Here is a 27,371-nt window from a genome sequence, read left to right on the forward strand (position 1 = left end):
GCTGGGAATACAGGCATGAGCCACCATATCTGGCTAATTTTAAAAAATTGTAGGCCAGGCGTGGGGCTTGTACCTATAATCCTAGCACTTTGGGAGGCTGAGGCGGGTGGATCACTTGAGGTCAAGAGTTCGAGACCAGCCTGGCCAACATGGTGAAACCCTGCCTCTACTAAAAATACAAAAATTAGCTGGGCATGGCAGTGCACCTCTAATCCCAGCTACTCAGGAGGCCGAGGCAGGAGAATCGCTTGAACCCGGGCGGCAGAGGTTGCAGTGAGCCGAGATCGCACCACTACACTCCAGCCTGGGCGACAGAGTGAGACTCTGTCTCAAAAAACAAACAAACAACAACAACAACAACAACAAAACCAGTAAAAGATTTCTTTGCAGTTCTTTTAGTCATTAGTAAAAGTTCTTTGGTTCTAGGGTTGTTCACTCAAATTAATTTAAAGTCACTCAGAGGCCGGGCACAGTGGCTCTTGCCTGTAATCCCAATATTTTGGGAGGCCAAGGCAGGTGGATCACCTGAAGTCAGGAGTTCAAGACCAGCCTGGCCAACATGGCAAAACCCTGTCTCTACTAAAAATACAAAAATTAGCTGGGCGTGGTAGTGCATGCCTGTAGTCCCAGCTACTCGAGGGGCTGAGGCAGGAGAATCGCTTGAACCTGGGAGGCGGAGGTTGCAGTGAGCTGAAATCAAGCCATTGCACTCCAGCCTAGGTGACAGAGTGAGACTCTATCTCAAAAAAAAAAAAAAAAAAGTCACTCAGTATCATTCCCTTCTGTGTGGTTAAACCACCAGCTGGATACACCATTAGGTTCATTTTCTTAATTTTGCTTTCAATTTTTAGCAATCTAATTTTTTTTTTTTTTTTTTTTTTGAGACGGAGTCTTGCTCTGTCGCCCAGGCTGGTGTGCAGTGGCGCGATCTCAGCTCACTGTAAGCTCCGCCTCCCAGGTTCATGCCATTCTCCTGCCTCAGCCTCCCAAGCAGCTGGGACTACAGGCGCCCGCCACCACGCCCGGCTAATTTTTAATATTTTTTTTAGTAGAGATGGGGTTTCACCGTGTTAGCCAGGATGGTCTTGATCTCCTGACCTTGTGATCCGCCCGCCTCGGCCTCCCAAAGTGCTGGGATTACAGGCTTGAGCCACCACGCCTGGCCAGCAATCTAATTTTTTAATGTTATAATTATGTAAAACATTTATGTGGTTCCAAAGATAACACCGCAAAATAGAGTGTATTGTAAGATGTCTAGATTCCATCCCTGACCATCCCCAAGTAATTATTTTAACTCATATTTCATTCCTTCATTTACATACTATATATGTATAGATATATTTGTTCCCCACTCATTTCTTAAATAAAGTAGTAGACCACATGTATTGTCCTCCACGTGGCTATTTCACTGAATATACGGTGGAGATGGCTCTGCAACACTCATGGATGGCTTCCGTCCGTCTGCTGTGCCTCCTGAAGGCGAACCTGACCTGTTTCCGCGGCCCTCGCTGGTAAGCGTGTCATCTCCACCGGTGCTGTTTCTGTTGGTGCCGTGATGGAGAGCCTTGGGCACATGTAATTTCCTATTTCGTTGAATGTATCCTTGATAGAGTCCTAGAAGTGGGTGAATTCATACGCAATTTGCCAGATATTGCCAGATTCCGCTCCAGGGTGTTTCCCGTCTGCATTCCCACCAGCAGTGCATGAGAGCACCTGTTTCCCCACAGCCTCACCAGCAGACCGAGTTCTCGAACTTTGGAGTTTTTGTCAGTTTGTTAGCTGGGAATTGGTATTTCAGTGTAGTTTTAAGTTGCATTTCTCAGTTTAAAAATCCATTTTTATAAGAAAAATAAGACAATGATACGAAAAAAATAAGTCACAACATGTTAGCACTCTACTTAAATGAAAAATACACGAAAGCTGGCCAGGCACGGTGGCTCACGCCTGTAATCCCAGCACTTTGGAGGCCAGGGTGGGAGGATCGCTTGAGCCCAGGAGTTCAAGACCAACCCGGGCAACATGACCAAACCCTGTCTCTACAAAAGAAAAGAAAATAAAATGAAATCTGGATTATTGAAAGAATGCATCTGTACAAGGGGAGGAAACTGAGACATGATAGTAAATGGCAGAGCCAGGACTCAGACCCACGCCATCTGGCTGGGTCTGTGCTCCTCACCCCTGTGCTCTCCCGCCTCCCAGGGTGGGCGCACAGCAAAGGCAGGTTGTGGTGTATCACGTGCATGCAGCTGAGTCAGAGGCCGGCTTTCCTCTCTAAAGCATCATGCAGACTGTTTTAAAATGACTACAGTGCCTTGGAGGGCATGTCGCATATTTTTAGTTTTTAGCAAACATTTATTGGTTATTCATTCATTTCACCAATAAATATTTATTGAGCACCTACTGTAGGCCAGGGTATGATATTAGAAGCTGAGGATAAGTGGTGAATAAGTTGAAGATAGTGTCCACTTCCAGGGCTGGCTAATCTTTCTACACACTCAACAGAATGTTTTCGATAATTTCTTATTTTCTTTATAATTTTTTTGAGACAGATTCTCACTCTTGCCCTGCAGTGGTGTGATCATGATTCACCACAGCCTCGACCTTCTGGGCTTAAGCGATCCTCCTGCCTCAGCCTCCAGAGTAGCTGGGACCATAGCCATGTGCCATCACACCCAGCTAATTTTTTTAAAAATCTTTTTTTATAGAGACAGGGTCTTGTCATCTTTCCCAGGCTGGTCTCAAAATGTGGAACTCAAGTAATCCTCCGACCTTGGCCTCCCAAAGTGCTGGAATTACAGGTGTGAACTACCGTGTCTGGCCTAATTTGTTAGTTCCATAGGAATTCAACAAATATTTAAATCCTTCTATATTCAAGGCATTAACACATAATATAGTTCCCTAACTACCTTAATTTTGTTTATTATTTCCCTGACTCTATTACCATTTGTTCTCAAGAGAATAACTCCATATCATTCATGTGTAGCTGTCCCTGTGTATAGTACTGGTACTCTGACAGAAAGTATTTATTTACTGTTCTGTAGTTGATATAATATTCATTATATTTTTATTGATGTACCTGGAAGTTGTATGACATAAAATAATAAATCCAGTGTTTCTGTCTTATCAAGTGGTTGTCTATGATTAAAGGGCTTCCTGATCAATAGCCAGGCAAAAATCGAATTTTCCTGCTGCTAGTGAAAATGCATTGTATGGAATTTTACTAAACATGAAAAAGTTAAATGCCATTTTATGTTTACTGTTACAGAGTATGAAATGCTATTATTTCCAGCCATGGTTTTTGAGGGGCCTTTTTTCCCATTTTAATTGTTGTTACAGTGTCATTACTTCCCCCGTGACCTGTGTAATAACATATTTGAACACACAGGACACATCCGGATTTCAGACCTCGGTTTGGCCACAGAGATCCCAGAAGGACAGAGGGTTCGAGGAAGAGTTGGAACAGTCGGCTACATGGGTTCGTGAGAGGCTTTCGGCGTCCTTGTCCTTTCTATCCGGGTGCCTGAGTGCCTCAGAACACAGAGAAATCCACCCTGAATGGACCGGGGCCTCGGTTTGGACACACTAGTAGATGGCACAGTGGTGTTTTGAATCTCTAGCCTGTCAGAGTGTTGAGGCTGCTGGGGATCCTGTAGGCTGCCCTCGGCTTCTTACAGATGAGGGGTGAGGCCTGAGAGGTTGTGAGTCCTGAGGTCACTCAGCGAAGTGAGGGCAGAATCGGGATGACACCGCAGGTCTCCTCACTCTACCAGTGTCCTCCCCTGTGCACGACGGCCTCTCGGAGCCTCAGGAAATCACCCCACTCTGGTTATTCCAAAGATCCGGGGGCAGTGCCAGCCAACCCCCAGGGGTGGCCTCTGAGAGCCTCGCAGAGTCCTGCTAGGAAGACCCCAAGGCCTTGTGGCTTTCTGCTCTTGCGTCTTGTGGGGTTTTTCACTGCCCTGGGATAGATGGCAAGACGTGACACTTGGGGCGCTCTGGGCATGGCTCTGTGTGTCTGGAGGGAGCCCCTTCAGGAGGTGGAGCCTTCCCTAGACCACCATTTCCCTTGTGAGTGTGACTCTGTGGCAATTCAGCTCATCTTGGATGAATCATACAAATGTTTAAAAATATTGGCTTTATTGGGATATAATTCATATATCATCAAGTCCACCAGTTTGAAGCGTGTCATACAACGGATTTTAGTATTTTCACAGAGTCATGCAACCATCACCACCATCTAATTTCACAACTTTTTTTTTTTTTTTTGAGACGGAGTCTCACTCAGTCGCCCAGGCTAGAATGCAGTGGCACAATCTTGGCTCACTGCAACGTCCACCTCCCAGGCACAAGCGATTCTCCTGCCTCAGCTTCCTGAGTATCTGGAACTACAGGCGCCTGCCGCCATGCCTGGCTAATTTTTGTATTTTTAGTAGAGACAGGGTTTCACCATGTTGTCCAGGCTGGTCTCAAACTCCTGATCTCAGGTGATCTGCCTGCCTTCGCCTCCCAAAATGCTGGGATTATAGGTGTGAGCCACTGCTCCCAGCCTTAACATAATGTTTTTAAGTTTCGTCCATGTTGTCACACACGTTGAATGTATACTGTGTTACTGGGAATTATAAGAAAATTTAAAATCAAAATTTAACTTAATTTCCATTTCCTGTATTTGTTATGTAGCACCTGAAGTTGTCAATAATGAAAAGTATACGTTTAGTCCCGATTGGTGGGGACTTGGCTGTCTGATCTATGAAATGATTCAGGGACATTCTCCATTCAAAAAATACAAAGAGAAAGTCAAATGGGAGGAGGTTGATCAAAGAATCAAGAATGATACCGAGGAGTATTCTGAGAAGTTTTCAGAGGATGCCAAATCTATCTGCAGGATGGTAAGTCAGGCTCTGTAGAGGCTGGGAAATGGCACTTCTCACTCATTCTACTTGTTTTCACTGGCAGCTATAACAAAAAAAATTGGTCTGTCATCTTCAGCAAGCCCTGGCCACCCACCTCCCAGGCCCTGCCCCTGCCCCTGCAGCCCGGTAGGGAGGACACGCGTGTTCAGGAGGCTCGGGTCCACCTGTCTCTTGGCCCAGCAGGGAGGACACTTGTGTTCAGGAGGCTCAGGTCCACCTGTCTCTTGGCCCAGCAGGGAGGACACGCGTGTTCAGGAGGCTCAGGTCCACCTGCCTCCTGGCCCAGCAGGGAGGACACATGTGCTCAGGAGGCTCACGTCAACCTGTCTCCTGGCCCAGCAGGGAGGACACGTTTGCTTAGGAAGCTCACGTCTACCTGCCTCCTTCCCCATGCTCCTGCCACTGGGATTTCATCAGACAAAAAGAGCCAGTGAGAAAAGTTTCCAGACATGATCTGGAAATGACTTAATTGGGTTTTGATTGGAGCAAAACACAGTAAAATTCATGGTTTGATTTCTCAAATGATGCTACTGAAAGGGAAGAGTGGTACCAAGGTTATTAATTCAGTTTTCAGAAAATAGCCAAGCCTTGTTTCATTGACCAATTTTATATGAAGTTAGACATAAAACCAATCTTTCATGTATTTTGAGATGGGTAAGGGTTTAGCCACCTGCCAGGGATTGTAGTCCCAGAGACACTCTGACCTGAGGGCCTTCTGTGTGCCTGGCTCTGGGCCTGGTGCTGGACCGACAATTCCGTAACTGTGCTAAGGGCCTCTGAGGCTGACAGTGGCATCCGCGAGTCACAGCAAGGAGATGAGCCCCAAGCGGTGGAGACCTGGCCCCTGGTCCCAGAATGAGCAAGTGGCTGTCAGGGTCCATCTGCCTCTGGGACTGGACTGTGTTACCACCTCTCACTGCCCAGACACTCAATCAGTGAGGGAAACTCTCTTTGTTACTTACTTTAAACCAGTATTTTTTGAGCACTTTTTTTTTCATTTATTTTCATTCAACAAGGATTTATTGAGCATCTTGTATGTTCCAGGCACCGTCCTAGGCATTGGGGGAAACAGCAGCAAATAGAACAGAAGTCCCCGCCCTCCCAGCGAGAACTGACAGGAAACAGAACAAATGCATAGACGTGTGCGCTGTGGGGAGGACCCGCACTCTGGAGGACAGGGAACTGCCTGGAGGGGCGGCAGGCTCTGGGGGGTGAGAGGGGGTCAGCCTGCTGGCCAGAGCAGGCAGAGGTTGTCTGCAATAGCAAGGCCACAGTGGCAGGCTGCTGGCAAGAGCAGGAGGGGGTTAGAGGGGGACGGGACAGAGAGCAGGAAGCCCAGGCCATGCCGAACCACCTGTCACCTGTCATTGTCATCATTGTCAAGCCTTGAGTGTTGCTTCCTCTGATGGCCATGAAGCCATCGCAGGGCTGTGTGAAGGGTGATGTGATGAGACTGGGCTTGCTGGCCACTGGGAGAGAATGAATGGACAGGGAGGAGGAAGGCCATTGGGGGCTTTGCAGCGATTCAGGTGAGAGTAAAGGTGACGCAGACCTCGGTGATGGCAGAGCAGGTGTGAGAAGTGATGGCAGATGACCGCTGTCAGATTCAGGATGGATCCTGAAGGCAGGTGGTGGAGAAGACTTCAGGCTGACTCCAAGATGGGCTGGAGGGAAGGGGGCACTCGCTGGAGCCAAGTCCTTGCAGTGGGGAGGACAGCAGCCAGCGCACGGGGAGTGTGTGGGCAGTTCCTCCAGTGACCGGAGAGGAGGCAGAGTCTGTGGCCAGTGCGGCACAGCTGGGGAGACGTGAGCAGGGCTGTGAACGGTCTCTTATGGAGCTTCTTTTTCTCGGATGGTCAGCCCCTAGTGGGGAGCAAAGGTGGGAGGCAGGTGTGAGGAAAGGGGAGGCTTGGAGGCTTGGAAAGCAGGGGTTTCCTCAACAGCATCAAGAGCCCATGCGGACCTGAAGGGAGGGGAGTGGCCGTGGTTGTGTGCTGGGCTCCTGCCACACCTGGACGGCACAGGCTCAGAGCCAGCAGGGAGCTGCACTCGCCCAGCTCTGGTTTGTCCAGCAGCTAGAGAGAGGCCGGGGAGCCGGGCTGCATGCCAGGGAGTGACTAGAGGACAGACCATGGGCTCGACGCTGGCTCCAGTGGACGAGGAAATGGACACAGGGAACGGCAGGTTCAACAGGATGGGCAAAGCATGGTCCAAGTTGGGAGTCCATGCACCTCCAGGCCAGAGTTAGAAAGATGAGAGGGACGCTCAGAGAGGAAGCTGCTTGGAGTGGAGCTGACAGAGTGCTTGCTGGCCAAGAGTCTGGGGTGTGACCAGGGAGAGAGTGGCTGGGGGTCACTGGGGGGATGGAAGATGAAGTCACTGGAGAAGAGAAGGCCACAGGAGCAAGCAGCCAGGCATAGGCCCCTGCCTGGGTGTGGGCATTCCTAGCAGCTGTGCCTGGGTAACTGACATGGGCTGGCAGTGGCTGGAGAGGAATTATTCTGATGTCCTTTTCATGTGTTTCCATATATGAAGCCATGGGTGCTACAGGCTCGTCCTGGAGCCAGGGGTCAGCCTGGAGTTCTCCCGGCTACCTCACTCTGCTTAGAGCTGACTGTTAAATAATGGAGTCTTCCTCCCACAGGACACTGACAGGGCTGCAAGAATGTATAAATATGTACCAGAAATGGAGTCTGCCCCTAAGAGCTCACAGTTTAATGTTAGGCCTAAAACAAACACAGAAATGACTGCAGCGAAAAAGCAGAATGGGCCGGGTGCGGTGGCTCATGCTATAATCCCAGCACTTTGGGAGGCCAAGGCAGGTGGATCATGAGGTCAGGAGTTTGAGACCAGCCTGGCCAAGATGGTGAAATCCTATCTCTACTAAAAAAAAAATTAGCTAGGTGCGGTGGTGGGCGCCTGTAATCCCAGGTACTCGGGAGGCTGTGCCACTGCACTCCAGCCTGGCGACAGAGCATGACTCCGTCTCAAAAAAGAAAAAAGAAAAGAAAAAGCAGAATGCATACTTGTTCTGCTAGGCTCGGGGAGGGGAAGAAAAATAAAGCAGGATGCAATGGGTGTCGTAAGTGGATAGAAACAAAGGCTCAGGGGTTTTCAGGATGAAATCCGTGGTGTTGGAGGTGCTGGGAAAGGAGGTGTCTGAGTGAGGGCTGTGTGTGAGAAGCTCTAGCTTTGAAGTTAGGGCCAGGTGAGTCTCAGCTCCCATTACAGGATCATCTCTCCCAGCTCAGCTTCTCATTTATGAAATGTAGATGAGAGTAGCTCTTACTTTATAGGATTGTTGAGAGGATAAAATGAAGTAATACATGTAAAATGTTTAGTAGCAAATAATCCTCCATAATTACTAAGAGGAGAAACAGTTCGTTCTTAAAGAATGGGTTCTATGGGTTAACGACGTCACACAGCAACTGCTGGCAGCTGGACCTGAGCCCAGCTTTTGGACCAAGCCCCTCTCCTCTGCTCTGTGCTGCCTGGTCAGGCCATCTGTCTTAGTCCCTTCGGGCTGCTATGACAGAATCCCTTAGACTGAGTAATTTATCAACAGCAGAAGTTTATTTTCTCAGTCAGGAGGCTGGAAGTCCTAGATCAAGATGCCTGCAGATTTGGTGTTGGTGAGGGCTGCTCTCTGCTTCAAAGATGGAGCCTTGGCTGGAGCTGGTGGCTCATACCTGTAATCTTAGCACTTTGGGAGGCTGAGGTGGGAGGATCACTTGAGCCAAGGAGCTAGAGACCAGCCTGGGTAACACAGTGAGATGCTGTCTATATTTTAAAAGAAAGAAAGAAAGAAAAGAAAAGAAAGAAAGATGGAGCCTTCTCACTGCACCCTCACAGGGCAGAGGACAAACCAGCTCCCTGGGGCCCCTTTTCTAATGGCAGGAATCCCATTCACGAGGGCAGAGCCTTCATGACCTCATCACCTCCAGAAGCTCCCACCTGTCAATACTATTGCATTGGGGATTAAGTTTCAGCTTACAGATGTGTGGGGGATACACACATTCAGAGCATCCTGGCCCTCGATGGGAGTGGAGTATGCTGGCAGCAAGCTCAACCATGGGGCTGTGGAGTCCCTGAGATGCAGAAATGGTATTTGCATTACACTTAATTTTCAGATCTGTTTTATTTATTTATTTGTTGTTGTTTCTTTGAGACGGAGTCTCAAGAAACAGATCTGGCCCAGGTTGGAGTACAGTGGTGCGACCTCACCTCACTGCAGCATCTGCCTCCCGGGTTCAAGGGATTCTCCTGCCTCAGGCTCCCGAGTAGCTGGGACTACAGGCATCTGCCACCACGTCCGGCTAATTTTTGTATTTTTAGTAGAGACCGGGTTTCACCATGTTGGCCAGGATGGTCTTGATCTCCTGACCTCGTGATCCACCCACCTCGGCCTCCCAAAATGCTGGGATTACGGGCATGAGCCACTGCGCCCGGTCTTCACATCCGTTTTAAATTAACAAAGCATGCAAAGAATAAACGCATTGAGCAACTGTTACTGAGCGCCTGCTCTGGCTAGGTGCTGGGGTATCACAGTGGGCAAAAGTCACACAGCCCTAGCTTCAGGAAGCTTTGAGTCTAGCAGGACAGCCTGGCAATAATGGTGCATCCAAATGACTCATTCTCAGCAAGAAATACTTGTCATCGAGGAGAGGGGGAGGATCCCCTCAGGCTGTGGCAAAAAAATTTGGGGAGCCTAATCTAGTGCAGGTATGGGGGCCAGAAAGCTAAAACCTGAAGAATTTAGCAGGAGTCAGCAAGCCGAAGAGCTTTGTAGACACAGCCCTGGAGCAGGCACAGCCCAGCAAGGAGCTGAGAGCGGTGGGAGATAGAAGCGCAGACCAGAATGCTTTCTGGTCTTTGGGACTTTGAGTTGGCCAGGGATCAGCATACTTTTCTGTAAGGCCAGATGGTAAACAGCATCTAGACTTTGCAGGTCTATTACAGCGATTCAGCTCTGCCGCTATAGTGCAAAAGGGTGGTGCCGATAAAGCCTTGTTTCCAAAACCAGGCAGCTGGTGCCTGTGGTGGCTGGACTGTGGTTTCCCAAGCCCAGGTCTAGGTCACATTTCAGGGGTCCAGGTCTTTCATGTGTTGCTTTTGAGCACAGCCTTGCTTTTTCTGATTGATGAGAATTGCGGAGGAAGGCTTATTTGCCTTTGTGATGATGGTAAATATGTATGTGAGGAATACTTTCTAAAGAGATCCTTTCTGGTAATTTTAAGAATATACTAGAATACCAAAATATTAAGAATATATTTTGAGAACTAGGTTTGCTAAGTGGTTGCCTCATCTGAGGTCCTTAGTGGTATTTCTGAAATTGACAACAGTTTCTGTTTCCTCTTTAAAAATCACCACATTTTTATGATTAATTTTTTTAACTTAAGGAATAACATAGCCAACCCCTTATTTATTGATAGCTCAAAGGCAAAACCTTCGCCCCCCTCCTTTGTGAAGCGTCATATAATTTAATGAGTAAAGTCTGAGTTCCTGAGGTCTGCTTGATGCTTGGAAATTATTTGTTAGACGCAGCTGGGCGCGGTGGCTCACGCCTGTAATCCCAGCACTTTGGGAGGCCGAGGCGGGCGGATCACGAGGTCAGGAGATTGAGACCACGGTGAAACCCCGTCTCCACTAAAAATACAAAAAATTAGCTGGGCACGGTGGTGGGTGCCCGTAGTCCCAGCTACTCGGGAGGCTGAGGCAGGAGAATGGCGTGAGCCCGGGAGGCTGAGCTTGCAGTGAGCCGAGATCGCACCACTGCACTCCAGCCTGGGTGACACAACGAGACTCCATCTCAAAAAAAAAAAAAAGAAATGATTTGTTAGATGCACCTGCTCTGCCCTCCCGAGTCCTTTGGTTATTATTATGCAGGGGAGTTTTGAGTTTTCATTTTTATCCAGAAGCTTAAGTGGGTTGCATTTCTGCCTCTTGCAGTTACTCACCAAGAATCCAAGCAAGCGGCTGGGCTGCAGGGGCGAGGGAGCGGCTGGGGTGAAGCAGCACCCCGTGTTCAAGGACATCAACTTCAGGAGGCTGGAGGCAAACATGCTGGAGCCCCCTTTCTGTCCTGATGTAAGTGCATTGCCAGGACGAGCAGGGCCCTAGGAACAGTGATCCGCACAGCACGGGTTTTCTCTTTCTTTTTTCAAAAATAGAGATGGGGGGTCTCACTATGTTGCCCGGGCTGGTCTTGCACTCCTGGCCTCAAGTGGTCCTCCACCTTGGCCTCCCACAGTGCTGGGATTATAGGCGTGAGCCACTGTGCCCGGCTGCAACACAGTTTTTTGTTTTTTTTGTTTTTTATTACAACAGATACAGAATCAGCAGGTACAGTTAGCATGTGGCTTTTGCTCATGGTGCCTGTCCTACCTGGTTCTTCTTCCCTCCCCCGTCACCCCAGTGTCCTTTGGCCACTCACTGGGCCCCTCACAGACCTCAGCGGTGCTCTAGCTCCCTGCCTGGTGTCACTCTCAGCCTCCCTGCTGGGGGAGGCCCCAAGGTAGCTGAGACCACAGCCACACACCACCCAGCTCATTTTCACTTTTTTTCTAGAGACGGGGGTCTCCCTCTGTTGCCCAGGCTACTTTTGAACTCCTGGCCCCAAGTGATCCTCCTGCCTTGACCTCCCAGAATGCTGGGATTACAGGCATGAGCCACTACGCCTGGCCACCCGTGTCCCCTTTCTGGTCTCAGGGCTGGCTTTCTCTCTCATTCTTGTGTTTCCCACAGCCGTGAGGCCCTGCTTCCTTTGTCTGGAACGCGTGTCCCCACTCTGCTTCTCATGAGGTCCTGGGACTGTGGCCTGGCCCCGTACTGAGGACCCTGAAGTGTGAGTGTCACACTTCACTGTGCCTCCTTGTGAGTGTGCTGTTGGGACACCTTCCTTTGGACTGTCCCCGAGGGGCGGGGCCTGCCGGTCCACTTCCGCCTCCCCACCTTGAGGGGATGAATGAGTGAAGAGCAGCTACTCTAACAGCCGTGCTGACCGTGGCCTTTGGAGCCACCGCTTTGCTGAAACACTCACTGTAGTGCACAAGTCCTGGGTGAAAAGTTTCTCAGGACTGCGGGTGCCTCCGGCATGAGCAGATGAGGGTCCCACAGCTGCCGACTTCCGTGCTTTTTGTTCCTTTGCCCTGAAAGTGCAAGGAACTGTACTGGCGGCAGGTGGAGACCCGGACCTTGGCACTCCCTCCTGCCTGCCTGACCCTCTGCCTCTGAGGACAGCAGTGCCAGGATAGGAGCTGCAGGCCTGGGTTCCTGTCCCAGAGGAGGGACCTGCTGATTCAGGGAGCTGAGCGGAGGGATGAGGTCCCTTGCAGCCTTGGAGACCACTCAGTGGACCTGCAGGAGGATGGGAAGTGGGAGCTGCTGCTGTTCCTCAGGTTTTCTCCGGGTGCTTTGCCAGGAGTGCAGCAAGAATTGGAGGCAGGGGCGAGAATTGTCACTAAGGGATCCTACCGCTGGTGGCCTCTGTCCCTGTTCACACTTCTCCGGTTCTGTGCTGCATCTTCCAATACGTGCAGTCCACCCTGCCCTGCATCCCTGGCCTCTGTTTGCAATCCATTTTGCACTACGGAAAGGAGAAGGGCATGGCCTCAGGAGGGGTGTTTGTGTGTGTGTGTGTGTGTGTATGTGTGTGTGAGAAAGAGGGAGAGAGCCAGGGCATGCAAGGGACCTGGCACAGACAGTACCACAAAATTGGTGACACTAAAAGCTGGCGAACCACCTCTTCAGAGGACACATTTTCTGATTTAGAAAATGCCTCAAGTGAGAGAGGGGCCTGGCAAAGGAATGGAGACAGGGAGAGTGGCGGTGTTTATGCGTCAGTTTGCTGGGCGTTTCATTCTTGGGAACTGAGGGAGCTGAGAATTGCTGTAGTCATCTCAGAGGCTGCCCCTGTTCTTGCTACACAGCCTCATGCCGTTTACTGTAAGGACGTCCTGGATATCGAGCAGTTCTCGGCGGTGAAAGGGATCTACCTGGACACCGCAGATGAAGACTTCTATGCTCGGTTTGCTACCGGGTGTGTCTCCATCCCCTGGCAGAATGAGGTACTGCCCTTCCAGCACAGCCGCTTTACGTTAGTCCCAACAGTGACCCAGGGAAAAGGGTGTGTGTGTGTGTGTGTGTGTGTGTGTGTGTGTGTCTGTGTGTCTGTGTGTCTGTGTGTATTTGGGAGATAAAATTATATAAGACGGCTGGGCGCAGTGGCTCACGCCTGTAATCCCAGCACTTTGGGAGGCTGAGGCAGGCGGATCATGAGGTTAGGAGTTCGAGACCAGCCTGGCCAACATAGTGAAACCCCGTCTCTACTAAAAATACAAAAATTAGCCAGGCATGGTGGCAGGCACCTGTAGTCCCAGCTAGTAGGGATGCTGAGGCAGGAGAATCGCTTGAACCTGGGAGGCAGAAGTTGCAGTGAGCTGAGATTGCGCCACTGTACTCCACCTTGGGCGACAGAACGAGACTTCGTCTCACCCAAAAAAAAAAAAAAAAAAAAAAAAAGATTGTATAAGACTTTTGACCACAGGACTAGACCATGGGCAAGCCAAGGACCATATCAGCAGCTGTCCAGAAGCACAGCGGCTGTCCCTGGTCCCAATGACAGGAAGTGGACAGGAGGTAGCTATTTTGGGTCTGATGGGAGCTTGCCTGCCACCCCGAGCCCCACTCCCTAAGCAGGGCTGGCTGGCAGCCAGGGTTCCCATGGTAGTTCCCTGCTTTGGGAGTACACTCAGAGACAAGGGGAGAGGAGACCACATTACTTATTCCAAGAAGAGGTCAGGAAGCAGGGAAGGAGGAACCCAGAAAAGGGGCCCCACAGTGGGTGCAGGAGCTCTGAGGTGCCCCGCACGGGGCTGGGCAGGAGCTGCTGGCACTGGGAGACACCCACTGACCTGGAAGTTTCTCTGCGGCTTCTCTGTCCTGTTCTTCTGTGCATGCAGATGATCGAATCTGGGTGTTTCAAAGACATCAACAAAAGTGAAAGTGAGGAATCTTTGCCATTAGATCTAGACAAGAACATACATACCCCGGTTTCCAGACCAAACAGAGGCTTCTTCTATAGACTCTTCAGAAGAGGGGTAAAAAGACTTAAAAACTAATATATGTGTGTGTATGTGAAAAAAAAAAACATACTGACTGCCAAGGTGAAAACCTGGTACTTTTTCTGTTTGCGGTGGCTCCTACAGGCAGTTTTATACAGTCTGAGAGCCACATGGTGCTAGGTGGAGGCCAGCCAGAACAATGAGAACACCCTCGCAGTGAGGTTTGTTGCTGGGATGAAGACTGTTCTGATCCAAAACAGGACTACCTTCCAGCATTTACAAACAGGTTCCCGTGTCACTGACAAAATAGTTTACACTGGGCTCAGAAATCGGCATCCTGTGGAACCTTCGTCAGGTGGCACTCACACATGCATCTCTCCCTGCTCTGGCTCTTAGACTCACCTCCTTTGCCCGCTGCACAGGGAAAGTGGATTCCTTTTTGAAAATGGAATCCTGGCCGGGTGCGATGGCTCACGCCTGTAATCCCAGCACTTTGGGAGGCCGAGGCAGGTGGATCACCTGAGGTCAGGAGTTTGAGACCAGCCTGGCCAACATGGCAAAACCCCATTTCTACTAAAAATACAAAACTTAGCTGGGTGTGGTGGCGCATGCCTGTGGTCCCAGCTACTTGGGAGGCTGAGGCAGGAGAATCGCGTGAACCCAGGAGGTGGAGGGTGCAGTGAGCCGAGATCGTGTCACTGTACTCCAGCCTGGGCAACAGCGCAAGACTCCATCTCAAAAAGAAAGAAAGAAAAATGGAATCCTTTGGAGAGACTTTCTGTAATAGCATTAAATGTAGACAAGCCTTTTTTCCATGCAAAGTGTCTCTCCTCGGATTCGTGGGCCATCCTACTTTGCACCCTGTGTGTTCCCAGGGGGTTGATTGGCCACTAACATTCTAATCCATCTTTCTTTCAGTATGAAAAATAGGCTAGGCGTGGTGGCACACGCCTGTAATCCCAGCACTTTGGGAGGCTGAGGAGGGTGGATCACCTGAGGTCAGGAGTTCAAGACCAGCTTAGCCAACATGGTGAAACCCCATCTCTACTAAAAATATAAAAATTAGCCAGTCATGGTGGCAGGTGCCTGTAATCCTAGCTACTTGGGAGTCTGAGGCAGGAGAATCGCTTGAACCTGGGAGGTGGAGGTTACAGGGAGCCGAGATTGCGCCATTGCGCTCCAGCCTGGGTGACAAGAGTGAAACTCCGTCTCAAAAAAAAAAAAAGGAAAAGAAAAATAAGCTTTAGGTGGCAAATATCTCAAAGTGGCATTTCCCATGGCTGTCTTTCCTCTGAGAACTAAGGGTTAGGTGTGAACTAACAAAATGGCTCTCCCTGACCCTCGGTGTGTAGCCAGCCCTGCATGGAAATAAATGCTCCTCCCTGGGCACCGGTCCCAGTGTCCACACTTGGAGATGGAACCCAGGTTCCCACGTTTTGGGGAAAACCTGCCGTTGAGAGAATCTGATTGCACAGAGTGAAGCCCATTCTCCCCACACTGCTTCTTAGGCAGCCAGAGACCCTGTGACATTCATGCCTCAGCCATGGTACATGCAGAACTTACCTGCTGCATTTCCTATGTATGTGAGCTAAGCATCTACCACATCATGAAGTAAATAAGGAGAAAATTTTTCAGGTTTTTGCCTGCCTTAAAATTAGCACCCCCCTGGCCGGGCACGCTGGCTCACACCTGTAATCTCAGCACTTTGGGAGGCTGAGGTGGGAGGGTCACTTGAGATCAGGAGTTCGAGAGCAGCCTGGCCAACATGGTGAAACCCCGTCTCTACTAAAAATACAAAACTTAGCAGGGTGTGGTGGCATGTGGCTGTGGTCCTAGCTACTCGGGAGGCTGAGGAAGGAGAATTGCTTGAACCTGGAAGGCGGAGGTTGTAGTGATCTGAGATCCTGCCATTGCACTCCAGCCTGGGCGACAGAGTGAGACTATGTCTCAAAAAAAAAAAAAAAAAAAAAAAAAAAAGCACCCCCCCGCCAAAAGTTTGTAAATGGTTGTCTACACTTAAGGAAGGTGAAATCTTCGCATCAGCCCTGTGCCTGAGGCCGCCGCTGTGTGTTGTAGGGCTGCCTGACCATGGTCCCCAGTGAGAAGGAAGTGGAACCCAAGCAATGCTGAGTACCCCGGTGCAGACCACAGAGCAGACCCTGGCGCCAGGAAGGAGCATGTGTTAGCGTCTCGTCCCACCTGGAATTGTAATAAATACATCTAAATAAAGCATGCCTTGGGAGTGCACAGACCTTTCTGCACTAATACCTGAGTTGTCTTTTCACTAAAGCTGGATTGAAGAAAAAGCCCCAAGAGTACCCCTGAGGCCCCAGACACGCCCAGGTGTGGGCGCCTTCCGTGCTGGGGTGCCCAGGTGTGGGCGCCTTCCGTGCTGGGGTGCCCAGGTGTGGGCGCCTTCCGTGCTGGGGTGCCCAGGTGTGGGCGCCTTGCGTGCTAGGGTGCGAGCTTTCCCTGCACCCAGGGAGAGGCCAGCTAGGGCTTGGGAATGGATGACCCAGCACTGCAGTGCCTCGCGCCACCCCTAGACTTGGTCTCAACACTCGGCCAGAGATGTGGTGGTCCAGGAAGAAAGGGGGCGGCCGGGCCTCCCTTTCCCCAGGGCCTGGGTGTCAGACAGTCCGAGCCCATTGGCATTCCTGCATCTCCCGATGGCTGTCCCGTCGCCTTGTGCCCCTCACCGAGACTCCTTAGGTTTGTGTGTTTGTGGCCAGTTTTTATTTTCTCTGAGCATATCTATCTGCCCTTGAAAGGGGCGGCTCCCCGTGACCCTGCAGTCAGGGCCTGGCGGCCAGGGCTCCAGCAGGTGCACCTGGCATGCGGTGACGGCCTCCACCGTGGGAGTCCACGTCAGGGCCCCCGAGAGGCTGGTGCTGTGTCAGGGATGAGGAGCCCGCCCTCCTGGGCTTTAGTGGCGCTTAGGAATCTGGGAGCTTCCCGTGGAGGTTAAGAGGGCTGAAACTGCACAAGCTGATAACTCACAGCAGTGCGCGGTGACTCTCTTCAGCTGGAGTGCTCACCTGCGGGGAGACGTGGCTTTGTGCGCTTGGCGAACCCCACGCCAGGGCGTAGCAGAAGGGTGTGGACCAGCACTGAAGCCCCGCGGAGGCACCCGTGCGTGTGCGAGGGCATAAAGATTTCCCAGGGGGCGACGTTGGAGCTGGGCGGGGAGCGAACAGGAGGGACAGGGAGGGCTGAGGCCCCAGAGCTGACTCTGCTGAGGGCCCTCGCTGACGGCCTTGAAGCTGCGCCCAGATCCTTGGTGAAGGTGCGGAACTTGGGCCTTTTTCCTGAACTGTGCTTAGGGGGATGGGCCGGCCCGGCGCTGGCTGGGGCTTCCGCAGAGCAGGGCAGCATTTGACATGGTGAGGGCTGGTTCAGGGAGGAGCTGACGGGGACACCAGCCGGGCGCCTTCACCTTCGCCCCATCCTTTCTCCACTGCTGTCATGGCTGCCTGGAGCCTGCAGCCGGGATCTTTGTGCTGCCTGCTGCGTGAGAAGCCAGGGCACAGGCCTCGGTGACTTTGAACCAGACAGTGACACATCGGACAGCTGCATGCAGGAGAGGAACCACGGTGCCTGAGGGACACAGCGCTCCCTGGGCCGCTTTCACAAGAGCAGCAGGAGCGACCAGGCTTCCAGGCAGACGTTTCGCTTGCATCGGGGTGTGGGGAAAATCAGCTTCCGCAGGTGCCCACCGCCGGCTCCAGCAGGGGCACTGAGGCCCGTCCTGGGAGGAAAACACCAGCGGGGATGTCACCATGAGGTTGGGAGCCTTCTTTGTACGAGGGGAAGGGGAAGGGGACGTTATCTTGGGGACTTGGGGTCTTTATTCTTTGGGGGAATGGAAATAGCTTTGCTTTTCTTCTGATTGAGGCAAAACTCATTAAAGAGTAAGGCTTTTTGGAAGCGGGTGACCGCGGCGGGACCCTGGACCCCTCTCCTCTGTGCCTCACTGTCCTCAGCTGCAGAATGAAGATGGCAGGAGTTGGTGCCCCCGGGATGCTGAGAGCAGGTTTCAGAGTCTGTAAATCATGTAGCACAGTGTTGAATACGTGGTCACCATTTAGTAACTATGCCAATAATCGTGGGAAAATAATACCTGCTCATTGCAGAAAATACAGGAAAACATGCAGGAAAGAAAAATCACCATTATTCCACCCCCACCCCCATTTCCACTCTGAGTCTTTCCAGTTCTTCCATCAGTGTAGACAAAGTCCACAGCAGAATCACAGTGTAGATGACTCTGCTGGGGGCTGGGGACCTGGCTGGGCTGAGGACCTGACTTCCTTGCCAGCCACAGGGCCTCTGTAAAGGCCTGCCTCGCGCAGGTGTTGAAGTTTAGGGACACCTGCCTGTCAGAGGCATTTGAAGAAGAGCAACTCCGTCTTGAATGGGGGCTGGGTAAAATGAGGCTGAGACCTGCTGGGCCGCATTCCCAGGAGGTTAGGCATTCTTAGTTACAGGATGAGATAGGAGATTGGCACAAGATACAGGTCCCAAAGAGCTTGCTGATAAAACAGACTGTTTTAAAGAAGCCGGGGCTAGGCGCAGTGGCTCATGCCTGTAATCCCAGCACTTGGGAGGCCGAGGCAGGTGGATCACTTGAGGCCAGGAGTTAGAGACCACCCTGGCCAAAATAGTGAACCCCGTCTCTAATACAAAAATTAGCCAGGTGCAGTGACGGATGCCTGTGGTCCCAGCTACTCGGGAGGCTGAGGCAGGAGAATCTCTTGAACCCAGGAGGCAGAGGCTGCAGTGAGCCGAGACCTGGGCAACAGAGCAAGACATCGTCTCAAAAAAAATAATAAAATAAAGAAGTAAATAAAGAAGCTGGGAAACCCACCAAAACCAAGATGGCGATGAGAGTGACCTCTGGTCATCCTCCCAGCTCATTACATGCTAATTATAATGCATTAACATGCCAAAAGACACTCCCACCAGCGCCATAACAGTTTCCAGATGCCATGGCAACGTCTGAAAGCTACCCTGTATGTTCTAAAAAGGGGAGGAACTCTCAATTCTGGGAATCGCCCACCCCTTTCCCGGAAATCTCATGAATAATCCACCCCTTCTTTCGCATATAATCAAGAACTAACCATAAAAATGGGCAGGCAGCAGCCCTCTAGGCTGCTCTGCCTACGGAGTAGCCATTCTTTATTCCTTTACTTTCCTAATAAACTTGCTTTCCCTTTATGGATTAGCCTCGAATTGTTTCTTGAGCGAGGTCCAAGTACCCTCTTTTGGGGTCTGGATCGGGACCCCTGTCCAGTAGCACTCCCTCCATCTTGTCTGCTGAGGAGGAAACTAGACCTGGGAACCGACCAGGGTTGCAGGGCCCAGGGCCCGAGGGCATCGTTCATACCCTGGGCTGGTGGCTATGGAACTAATAAAGTCCTTTTTGTTTCTTTGTTTCTTTTTTTGCTTAAGCTAGTCTGAGTTAAATTTCCCCATGCCCAAGTGAAAGCTTTGACTGAGAGAAATAAACCTAGGCCAGGATTTGTACACGGACCATTTGGTAACTTGTTCAATTAACATGTTGGACATCTCATTTTTCTCTTTCTGTTTATAAGCAAGCATGTATGTATTGAAGAGAACTTTGAAATTAAGAAGAACAGTGCTCGCTGTGGCAGCATATACACTAAAACTGGAAGGATACAGAGAAGATTAGCATGGCCCCTGCACAAGGACGACACACAAATTTGTGAAGCATTCCATACAAAAATATATTTAAAAAAAGAAAAAACACAAAATCTCATCTTTAATATTAGCTGCTGTGCATAGGCAATCCCTATCAATATTTTGTTTGATATTTATATAATTAATATAGTAATTTATTTCTTTCCATGTCATTTGGCTGCTTCATTTTTTAATGTTTTTTTGAGAGTCTTGCTCTGTTGCCCAGGCTGGAGTGCAGTGGCGTGATCTCGGCTCACTGCAACCTGCATTCAAGTGATTCTCGTGCCTCAGCCTCCCGGATAGCTGGGATTACAGGCACCACCACCACACCGGCTAATTTTTTTTTTTTTTAGTACAGATGGGGTTTCACCATGTTGACCAGGCTGGTCTCGAACTCCTGGCCTTAAGTAATCTGCCCATCTCAGCCTCCCAAAGGATTACAGGTGTGAGCCACTGTGCCTGGCCTGCTTAATCTTTTATTACATATTTCAGTCATCCATGATATTGTGAAGTTATATTTGGTTTTCGTTCAGTCTCCTGGCATATATTTCCCCAAATCCTTGGAATCTTCAAAGTGATGAATGTCTTTTTTGTATGTTAATGAGGTGGCTGGTGGCTCCTAGACAGCTTCAGGATAGGAGGTGGGGCTGGTCACCAGAAAGAAGAAGGTAGGATTAGAAGGTTGGGACTCAGCCCTACTCTTGCCCTCTGGGAAGGGAGAGGGGCTGATGGTTGAGCTGATCACCAATGGCTAATGATTAAATCATGCCTATGTGATGAAGCCTCCATAAAAACCCAAGAGGACAGGGTTCAGAGAGCTTCCGGGTAACCTGGAGGTTCCTAGAGGGCAGCGCACCTCCACTCTACGGGGACAGAAGCTCCTGTGCTTGGGACCCTTCCAGAACGCTCCCTATGCATCTTCTCATCTGGCTGTTCATCTGTATCCTGTAAAATATGCCTTGTAATAAACCAGGAAATGTGTTTCTCTGAGTTCTGTATGCTGATCTAGCAAATTAATTGAACCCAAGGAGGGGGCTGTGGGAACCCCCAATGTTTAGCAGGTCAGTCAGAATCACAGGCCAAATAACCAGGGGCTTGCAGTTGGCATTGGAAACGGGGTTCAGTCTTGTGGGAACTGAGTCCTCGATCTGTGTGGTCAGGCGCTGTCTACAGGTAGATGCTGTCAGACTTGAATGAGAGGACACCCAGCTGGCGTCCGCTACAGAACTGATTGCTTGCTTGTTGGTGGGGAGAAGTATTCTGTGTTGATTCTTGAGTGAGAGAACAGGAAAAGGACACTGCGCTTTTCCCCTAGATCCTCAGGGTGGCTGAATATACATCTGGAATACGCTGTAGGAGGAGTTACGAATATCTGTGAGGGGAGCAACACCCAGTGTGCAATTAGCTTCATGCCTCTTCATGGGTCACGTGTTCAAAAAATGTTGGGGTTAGCGTAATCGGAGGATGTGGTTTTCCTCCCTCTGACGTCAAAAGGTGAAGCAGAGGACACAAGAACCCTCACTGCACCGCCTCTGGAGACGGCCACGGCCACTCCAGGGTCTGTGGTCTTTTACCAGGAAGGGAAGCATTGTCTGGCCGTGGCCTCAGGTGATTGGCTAAAGACAATAGAAGAATGAGATGTCTGTTCTTTTTTTCCAGAGCTGGTTTCTGTTTATTCTTTAGGAAGGCATTCCAGTTAAAGTTTATTAAGGAAGGGGCACACTGAGGCGAGTCTGACCTCCTGTCCTGTCACAGCCAGGAACTCAGTTTTTAAGGTTTCTCTGAGGTCTCCTAGACCAAGAAGGGGTCTGTTCAGTTGGCAGGGGTTTTAGGATTTTATTATGTACCTCAAGGGAGCAGTAAACATCACATCATAAATTTTTTTTTTATCAAAAAAGCACAATATGCGCTCAAAACAGTGTTTGAACATTTTAAAGAATACACATTATATACCTCTGTTAAATGAAAAACTTCAGCCAAATTAAATTTAAATGAGTTTAATTGAGCAATGAACGATTCACGAATTGGGCAGCCCCCAGAATCACAGCAGATTCAGAGGGACTCCAGGGATGCCTCATGGTCAGAACAAATCTATAGACAAAAAAGGGAAGTGACGTATAGAAATTGGAGGTGAGTACAGAAACAGCTGGGTTGGTTGCAGCTCGGCATTTGCCTTATTTGGACTCAGTTTGAACTCTCAGCAGTGTACGAGTGAAGTACGGCTGCTGGGATTGGCCAAGACTCAGGTACTGCCACAGGTGCAGACTCCCAAGTGAGGGTGTCAGGGTTTCAAGCTTGTCTACCAATTAAGTTAGGTTGCGGTTCGTCCACAAGGACTCAAATAGAGAAGTATGGAGTCCTTCTCAGGCCATATTTAGTTTGCTTTAACAATTCCACCCTTTTGGTCATTTTCTCAATTTTGAGAGATTGACCAAAACTTTGGTCATTGATGTCACTATCACCATCGTAAATGTACTTATTTGGTCCTGAAACCTTCTGAGAAACAGTAGAACAGTGAGTTTTGCAAAGGTAGGAACAAGGACTGAGGGTACCTCCTTATGCTGGAACATCCTGTTATAGGGGAATGTGTTAGGATCTATGTGTTTCCTTAAAGTCTTAGTTTGATTATGTCACATTTAGCATGAGTGACTCCATTTTTGTTTGGCTTAGTCTGTTGGGACATAGTGCATGAGCTCAGTCCAAAACAATGACCTCCCATAATTTTATTTTAATAAATTCCCCTTTTTGTCCAGGTTCTCACTTAGGTGAGTGTGGGCGGCAAGCCACCCAGTTGCCAAGGCAAGACCCCGAGGGCACAAGCTGTTCCAGTATAATAAAAAATATATATATAGAATAAGAATAGTTATACTAGGCCGGGCGCAGTGGCTCACGCCTGTAATCCCAGCACTTTGGGAGGCCGAGGTGGGCAGATCATGAGGTCAGGAGATCGAGACCATCCTGGCTAACATGGTGAAACCCCGTCTCTACTAAAAATACAAAAAATTAGCTGGGCGTGGTGGCGGGCACCTGTAGTCCCAGCTACTCGGGAGGCTGAGGCAGGAGAATGGCGTGAACCCGGGAGGCGGAGCTTGCAGTGAGCCGAGATTGCGCCACTGCCCTCCAGCCTGGGTGACAGAGCGAGACTCCGTCTCAAAAAACAAAAACAAAAACAAAACAAAACAAAAAGAATAGTTATACTAGAAATAGATTATAGATATGATTAGATATGAATATTATCAATCATTAGTTTGTAGCATTACTCTTTATTCCAATATTATAATAATCTTTGTTCTACCATTATAACCTAGGAAAAACCAGGCCTTACAGGGATAGGAGCTGAAGGGACAGGGTGAGAAGTGACCGGAAGACGAGTGTGAGCCCTCTGTCACGCCCAGACAGGGCCACTAGAGGGCTCCCTGGTCTAGCGGTAATGACGGTGCCTGGGAAGGCACCCATGACTTAGCAGACCAGGGAAGGGAGTCTCCCTTTGGCTGGGGGAGAGGGGCGGAGGGGTTAGAGAAGACTCTGCTCCACCATCTCTTGTGGAAGGCCTGACATCATTCAGGCCCGCCCACAGCCATCCGGAGGCCTGACCATCTCCCTGTGATGCTGTGCTTCAGTGGTCACACTCCTGTTTCACTTTCATGTTCCGCTCTGTACACCTGGCTCCGTCTTCTAGATAGCAGTAGCAGAATTAGTGAAAGTGCTAAAGTCTTTGAAATGCATAGAAGAAATAATGACGTAGGCTGTCTCCTCTCTCTCTCCGCCTCGGCTACCAAACAGGGAAGGGCCCCCTGTCCGGTGGACACATGACTCGCGTGACCTTACCTATAATTGGGGATGCCTCACATTCCCTACCCTGTCCCCTTGCCTTGTATCCAATAAGTAACAGGGCAGCCAGGCATTCGGGGCCATTACCAGTCTCCGTGTCTAGGTGGTAGTGGTCTCCTGGGCCCAGCTGTCTTTTCTTCTATCTCTTTGTCTTGTGTCCTTATTTCTGTGATCTCTCATCTCCGCACGTGAGGAGAAAAACCCACAGGCCCAGTAGGGCTGGACCCTACAGGCGAGAGTGTGACCCAAACTTAGGGCCTTAGCACCACTCTCAGTTACCATCGTTTTGGGTTTCTGGTCTCAGCACGTCATTCATAGGTTACGGTGTCCTCATGGTCACACATTTCTTTCAGCTTGTGCCATTCCAGTTGAAGAGAGACCATTTGTTGTTCTAGAGATGGCTGCATGCAGACATTTAAAACCTTTGAGAGAATGCAGCGCACCAGGGAGACTATTATTATGATTACTGGGAGGATAATACCAAGAGTTTGCAGTATGCTACTTACCCAGGGTCCCTATACACCAAACCACCCCAAATCAAATAGATCAGACAATGAGCTAGATAAAGAGGCTACTCACTTAACTAAGTGGCCTTTTCATTAATCTCCCACAACTGAATCTCTATAATACCTGATGTATTTCTCCCTAGGCCACAGGTGCCAGCAGCTGCACAGGTACTTTTCTGTTTAGTCAATTCTATTATTTAGCATACCTTTCACAAGGGAATTGAAAGTCTGTTGCGTAACTATAGCCTTTACAGTAGAATCTGCTATACAGCCTATCATGAGGGATACATTTCTGGTTATGGCCTCTTTTACTCTAAACCATGGAAAAATGATGCCCTTCTGGAAGAGTAAAGCCCTCCTGGCAATGCCCTCTTTAACCCATGGTGTGGGTTAAGAGGAGTGAACCGATGTTCTGTTTCTGACTGATTACAGGCAACATATGTCTCATTAAAGTTTCTCACCTACACTGGACCTTCATCTTTTATCTATCAAAGTATAAAGTTATCCGTGTATGAGGCTGGCTGCAAAATCCTTCACAAATGAAAGTATACCCCGTAAGTGCACACAACAGATCCTCTTTTCATTTCTATTATTCATAGAGGCATAAGCAAGGAACAAATATTCAAAGAGTCTCATGGCCAGGCGTGGTGGTGCATGCCTGTAATCCCAGCACTTTGGGAGGCCGAGGTGGGCGGATCACCTGAGGTCAGAAGTTCAAAACCAGCCTGGCCAACTTGGCAAAAACCCATCTCTACTAAAAATACAAAAATTAGCTTGGTGTGGTGGCAGGCACCTGTAATACCAGCTACTCGGAAGGCTGAGGTATGAGAATCGCTTGAACCCAGGAGGCAGAGGTTGCAGTGAGCTGAGACTGCACCACCGCACTCCGGCCTGGGCGACAGAGCAAGACTCCATCTCCAAAAAAGAAAAAAAAAAGAGAGTCTCATGACAGTAGAAGTCTTGATCCACGATCTTAGCAAAAGCTGTTCACATCAAGGATGCCATCTTCTGGGGAGAGACTTCCTTGGCTTTACCTTAAAGGTTCCAATGGGTGTACAGTTCCAGGAGTGTGGATGGACCCTTCTCAGTTGTGAGATTATGAACCCAAGTTTCGAGATCCCTAAGTTTTGTTGCAGTGCGGATGGCAAGGACAGTCTTTCTCTGATGTTCTCAGAAGATCCAATCTTCGGGTTCTAGAATGCAAAGGGTTTGACCTCAGTGAACCATAGAAAAATATACTGTAGCATAATAACCTACTGTCAAAACATCAGCCCTCTTAACATGGGAGAGCTTTTATACAACCCAGAAAACATGCATTGAAAATGACGATTGAATAAAATCCCTTTATAAAGTATTTAAATAGCCCAGGGTGATAAACTATTTTAGCAATGTATAAGTTATCACACACACACACACACACACACACACTTTTTTTTTTTTTTGAGATGGAATCTCTCTCTGTCACCCAGGCTGGAGTGCAGCGGTGCAATCTCGGCTCACTCCAACCTCTGCCTCCCACACACCAATGTATTTAATTTGGATTACTTTATCTTTTCCATGATGAGTCACGAAATGCAGAACTTTTAATAACAAAAGCTTTTAGGACTCAGGAAGGACAAGGTGGCCGTCCTGGTTCTCCGTGAGTCCATACTTAATTAACATTAGACTTCAGTCCTCTTGAATCCCAGTTGCTTCTCCAAATTAGGTGCATTACACGGATAACTGATGGGTTATCACAGGTAATTTGACTTAGACCATGGATTTCATTCAAATTGTATATCTGAACTATTTCAGTGTCAGCTGATTTAAGATGAAAATCTGGCAAACTATTTTCTTGGTATTCAATTAATTTTTGTTCTACTTGGGTTAGCAGTTCTATAAGCCAGTCAGTCTTTTCATTAAAGTTCCAGGAATTCTTACCCAGTTCAAATGACATGATTCTAAAGTTATTAGAAACCTGTATTCCAAGACTGATTTTTAGGGTCCTTTTCATCCTTTTATGAATCTCCTAAAAGACACCATACTTTTGAAGTTTTCAGAAACCGCACCAGCATTAAGCAATTAACTGTGGAAATGACTTTAAATAGTCATAGTTAAAAACACAGTTGACAAGGAAATTTGGTTATTTCTATGATTTACAGTAACTTAACCATAATTATATTGATAGCATAGACTCAGGCATAATAGAATTTTAGAAATCCCATTTAATTTTGGAACATATATTAATATCATTCACTAAAATGTAACCTGAAGAGGAGTAAACATTATTTTTTGACAATGCTTCCCATGTAACTTATCAGATTATCCCGTTTACCTCTCTTTGGATGCTTTAGGGGATCTCTGTAGCACCCCAAAGTTAGAGGTCAGAAAGACTATTTTGAAGCTGAAATTTGATTTTGGGAAGCCTATCAAATATATTAAAGGTTTAAAACACTTGATGTTATGCTTAACCAGTTTGACCATGAGGTGAGATTCTTATAAACCTTTTATAATCCCTTACAATTTGTGTGTGTGTGTGTGTGTGTGTTTTAGATGGAGTTTCACTCTTGTTGCCCAGGCTGGAGTGCAGTGACAGGATCTCGGCTACCGCAACCTCTGCCTCCCAGGTTCAAGTAATTCTCCTGCCTCAGCCTCTCTAGTAGCTGGGATTACAGGCATGTGCCACCACGCCCAGCTAATTTTGTATTTTTAGTAGAGACGGGGTTTCTCCACGTTGGTCAGGCTGGTCTCGAACTCCCGACCTCAGGTAATCCACCTGCCTTGGCCCCCCAAAGTGCTGGGATTATAGGTGTGAGCCACCGCGCCTGGCCTTTTGCCAGTTTGATATTTGGTGCCCCCATGCAGCCAGTTGGGTGGCAACTTGCTGCTCAAATTTAAAAGTTGAGAGGCTTTTGCCTGTGGTTCAATGAAACAAAAGAAGATCATTTTCCTTTATGATGTGGCTTGGCCCTCAGGGATATGATGTGGAGAGCTGGGTCACTAGGGCTACTCAGGGAAAAGGAATCCAGAAGCCTGGCACACAGCAAAAGGGTAAGAATTTCTTACCAGTCAGATTTCTGACCTCTCTCTCTCTGTGTGTTCAAACTGGTTGAATGAATTAAAAAAAAAAAAATCACTGCTTATCTCCTCTGTAAAGTTTTGATTAATGGAAAAAAGGATTTGTGAGGCTAATCTCAGGCTGTAGTGAATCTCGTACGCTTTATGTGTCTTCCCGTGCTGTTCTGTGATAAAAAGGGGTACCTTAGGATAGAACATGGGCTTAAAACCCCATAAGATTGCTCGCTGCTCAAGATGGCCCAACAAGCTGGTCAGTAACTGCTGCAGATTCCTGAAACAAACAAAACAACTAGATGAGGTCTCCATCT

The 27,371-nt window shown here is 49.0% G+C and overlaps 2 protein-coding genes and 1 non-coding gene across 8 annotated transcripts in view; all 3 read left to right on the plus strand.

Annotated features, from left to right (window-relative positions):
* Positions 1-16,237, plus strand: part of GRK4 (G protein-coupled receptor kinase 4) — a 75,569-nt gene extending 59,332 nt beyond the window's left edge. For 2 of the 6 annotated variants that reach the window (XM_063603495.1, XM_055111152.2), the window contains 7 exons: positions 2,706-2,798; positions 3,386-3,475; positions 4,678-4,886; positions 10,860-10,997; positions 12,839-12,976; positions 13,871-14,008; positions 16,049-16,237. In XM_063603495.1, coding sequence (XP_063459565.1) covers positions 2,706-2,798; positions 3,386-3,475; positions 4,678-4,886; positions 10,860-10,997; positions 12,839-12,976; positions 13,871-14,008; positions 16,049-16,102 — 860 coding nt within the window. In that variant the 3' untranslated portion in view covers positions 16,103-16,237. Of the gene's footprint in view, positions 1-2,705; positions 2,799-3,385; positions 3,476-4,677; positions 4,887-10,859; positions 10,998-11,654; positions 11,755-12,838; positions 12,977-13,870; positions 14,009-16,048 lie in introns of those variants that run through there. The other 4 variants (XM_034958247.3, XM_034958252.3, XR_010111847.1 and 1 more) reach the window with 3 other exon arrangements.
* An 893-nt stretch (positions 16,238-17,130) lies between these two features.
* Positions 17,131-27,371, plus strand: part of HTT (huntingtin) — a 206,597-nt gene continuing 196,356 nt past the window's right edge. The window contains exon 1 of the mRNA XM_063603488.1: positions 17,131-17,756. Within this exon, the coding sequence (XP_063459558.1) occupies positions 17,752-17,756 (5 nt within the window). The 5' untranslated portion in view covers positions 17,131-17,751. The remainder of the gene's footprint in view (positions 17,757-27,371) is intronic.
* Positions 19,608-19,714, plus strand: LOC112439637 (U6 spliceosomal RNA). Its single transcript, XR_003027895.1, has one exon. It is a non-coding gene; the product is annotated as a U6 spliceosomal RNA (small nuclear RNA).

This window comes from Pan paniscus, chromosome 3 (genome assembly GCF_029289425.2).
Source record: "Pan paniscus chromosome 3, NHGRI_mPanPan1-v2.0_pri, whole genome shotgun sequence".
Taxonomy (NCBI): domain Eukaryota; kingdom Metazoa; phylum Chordata; class Mammalia; order Primates; family Hominidae; genus Pan; species Pan paniscus.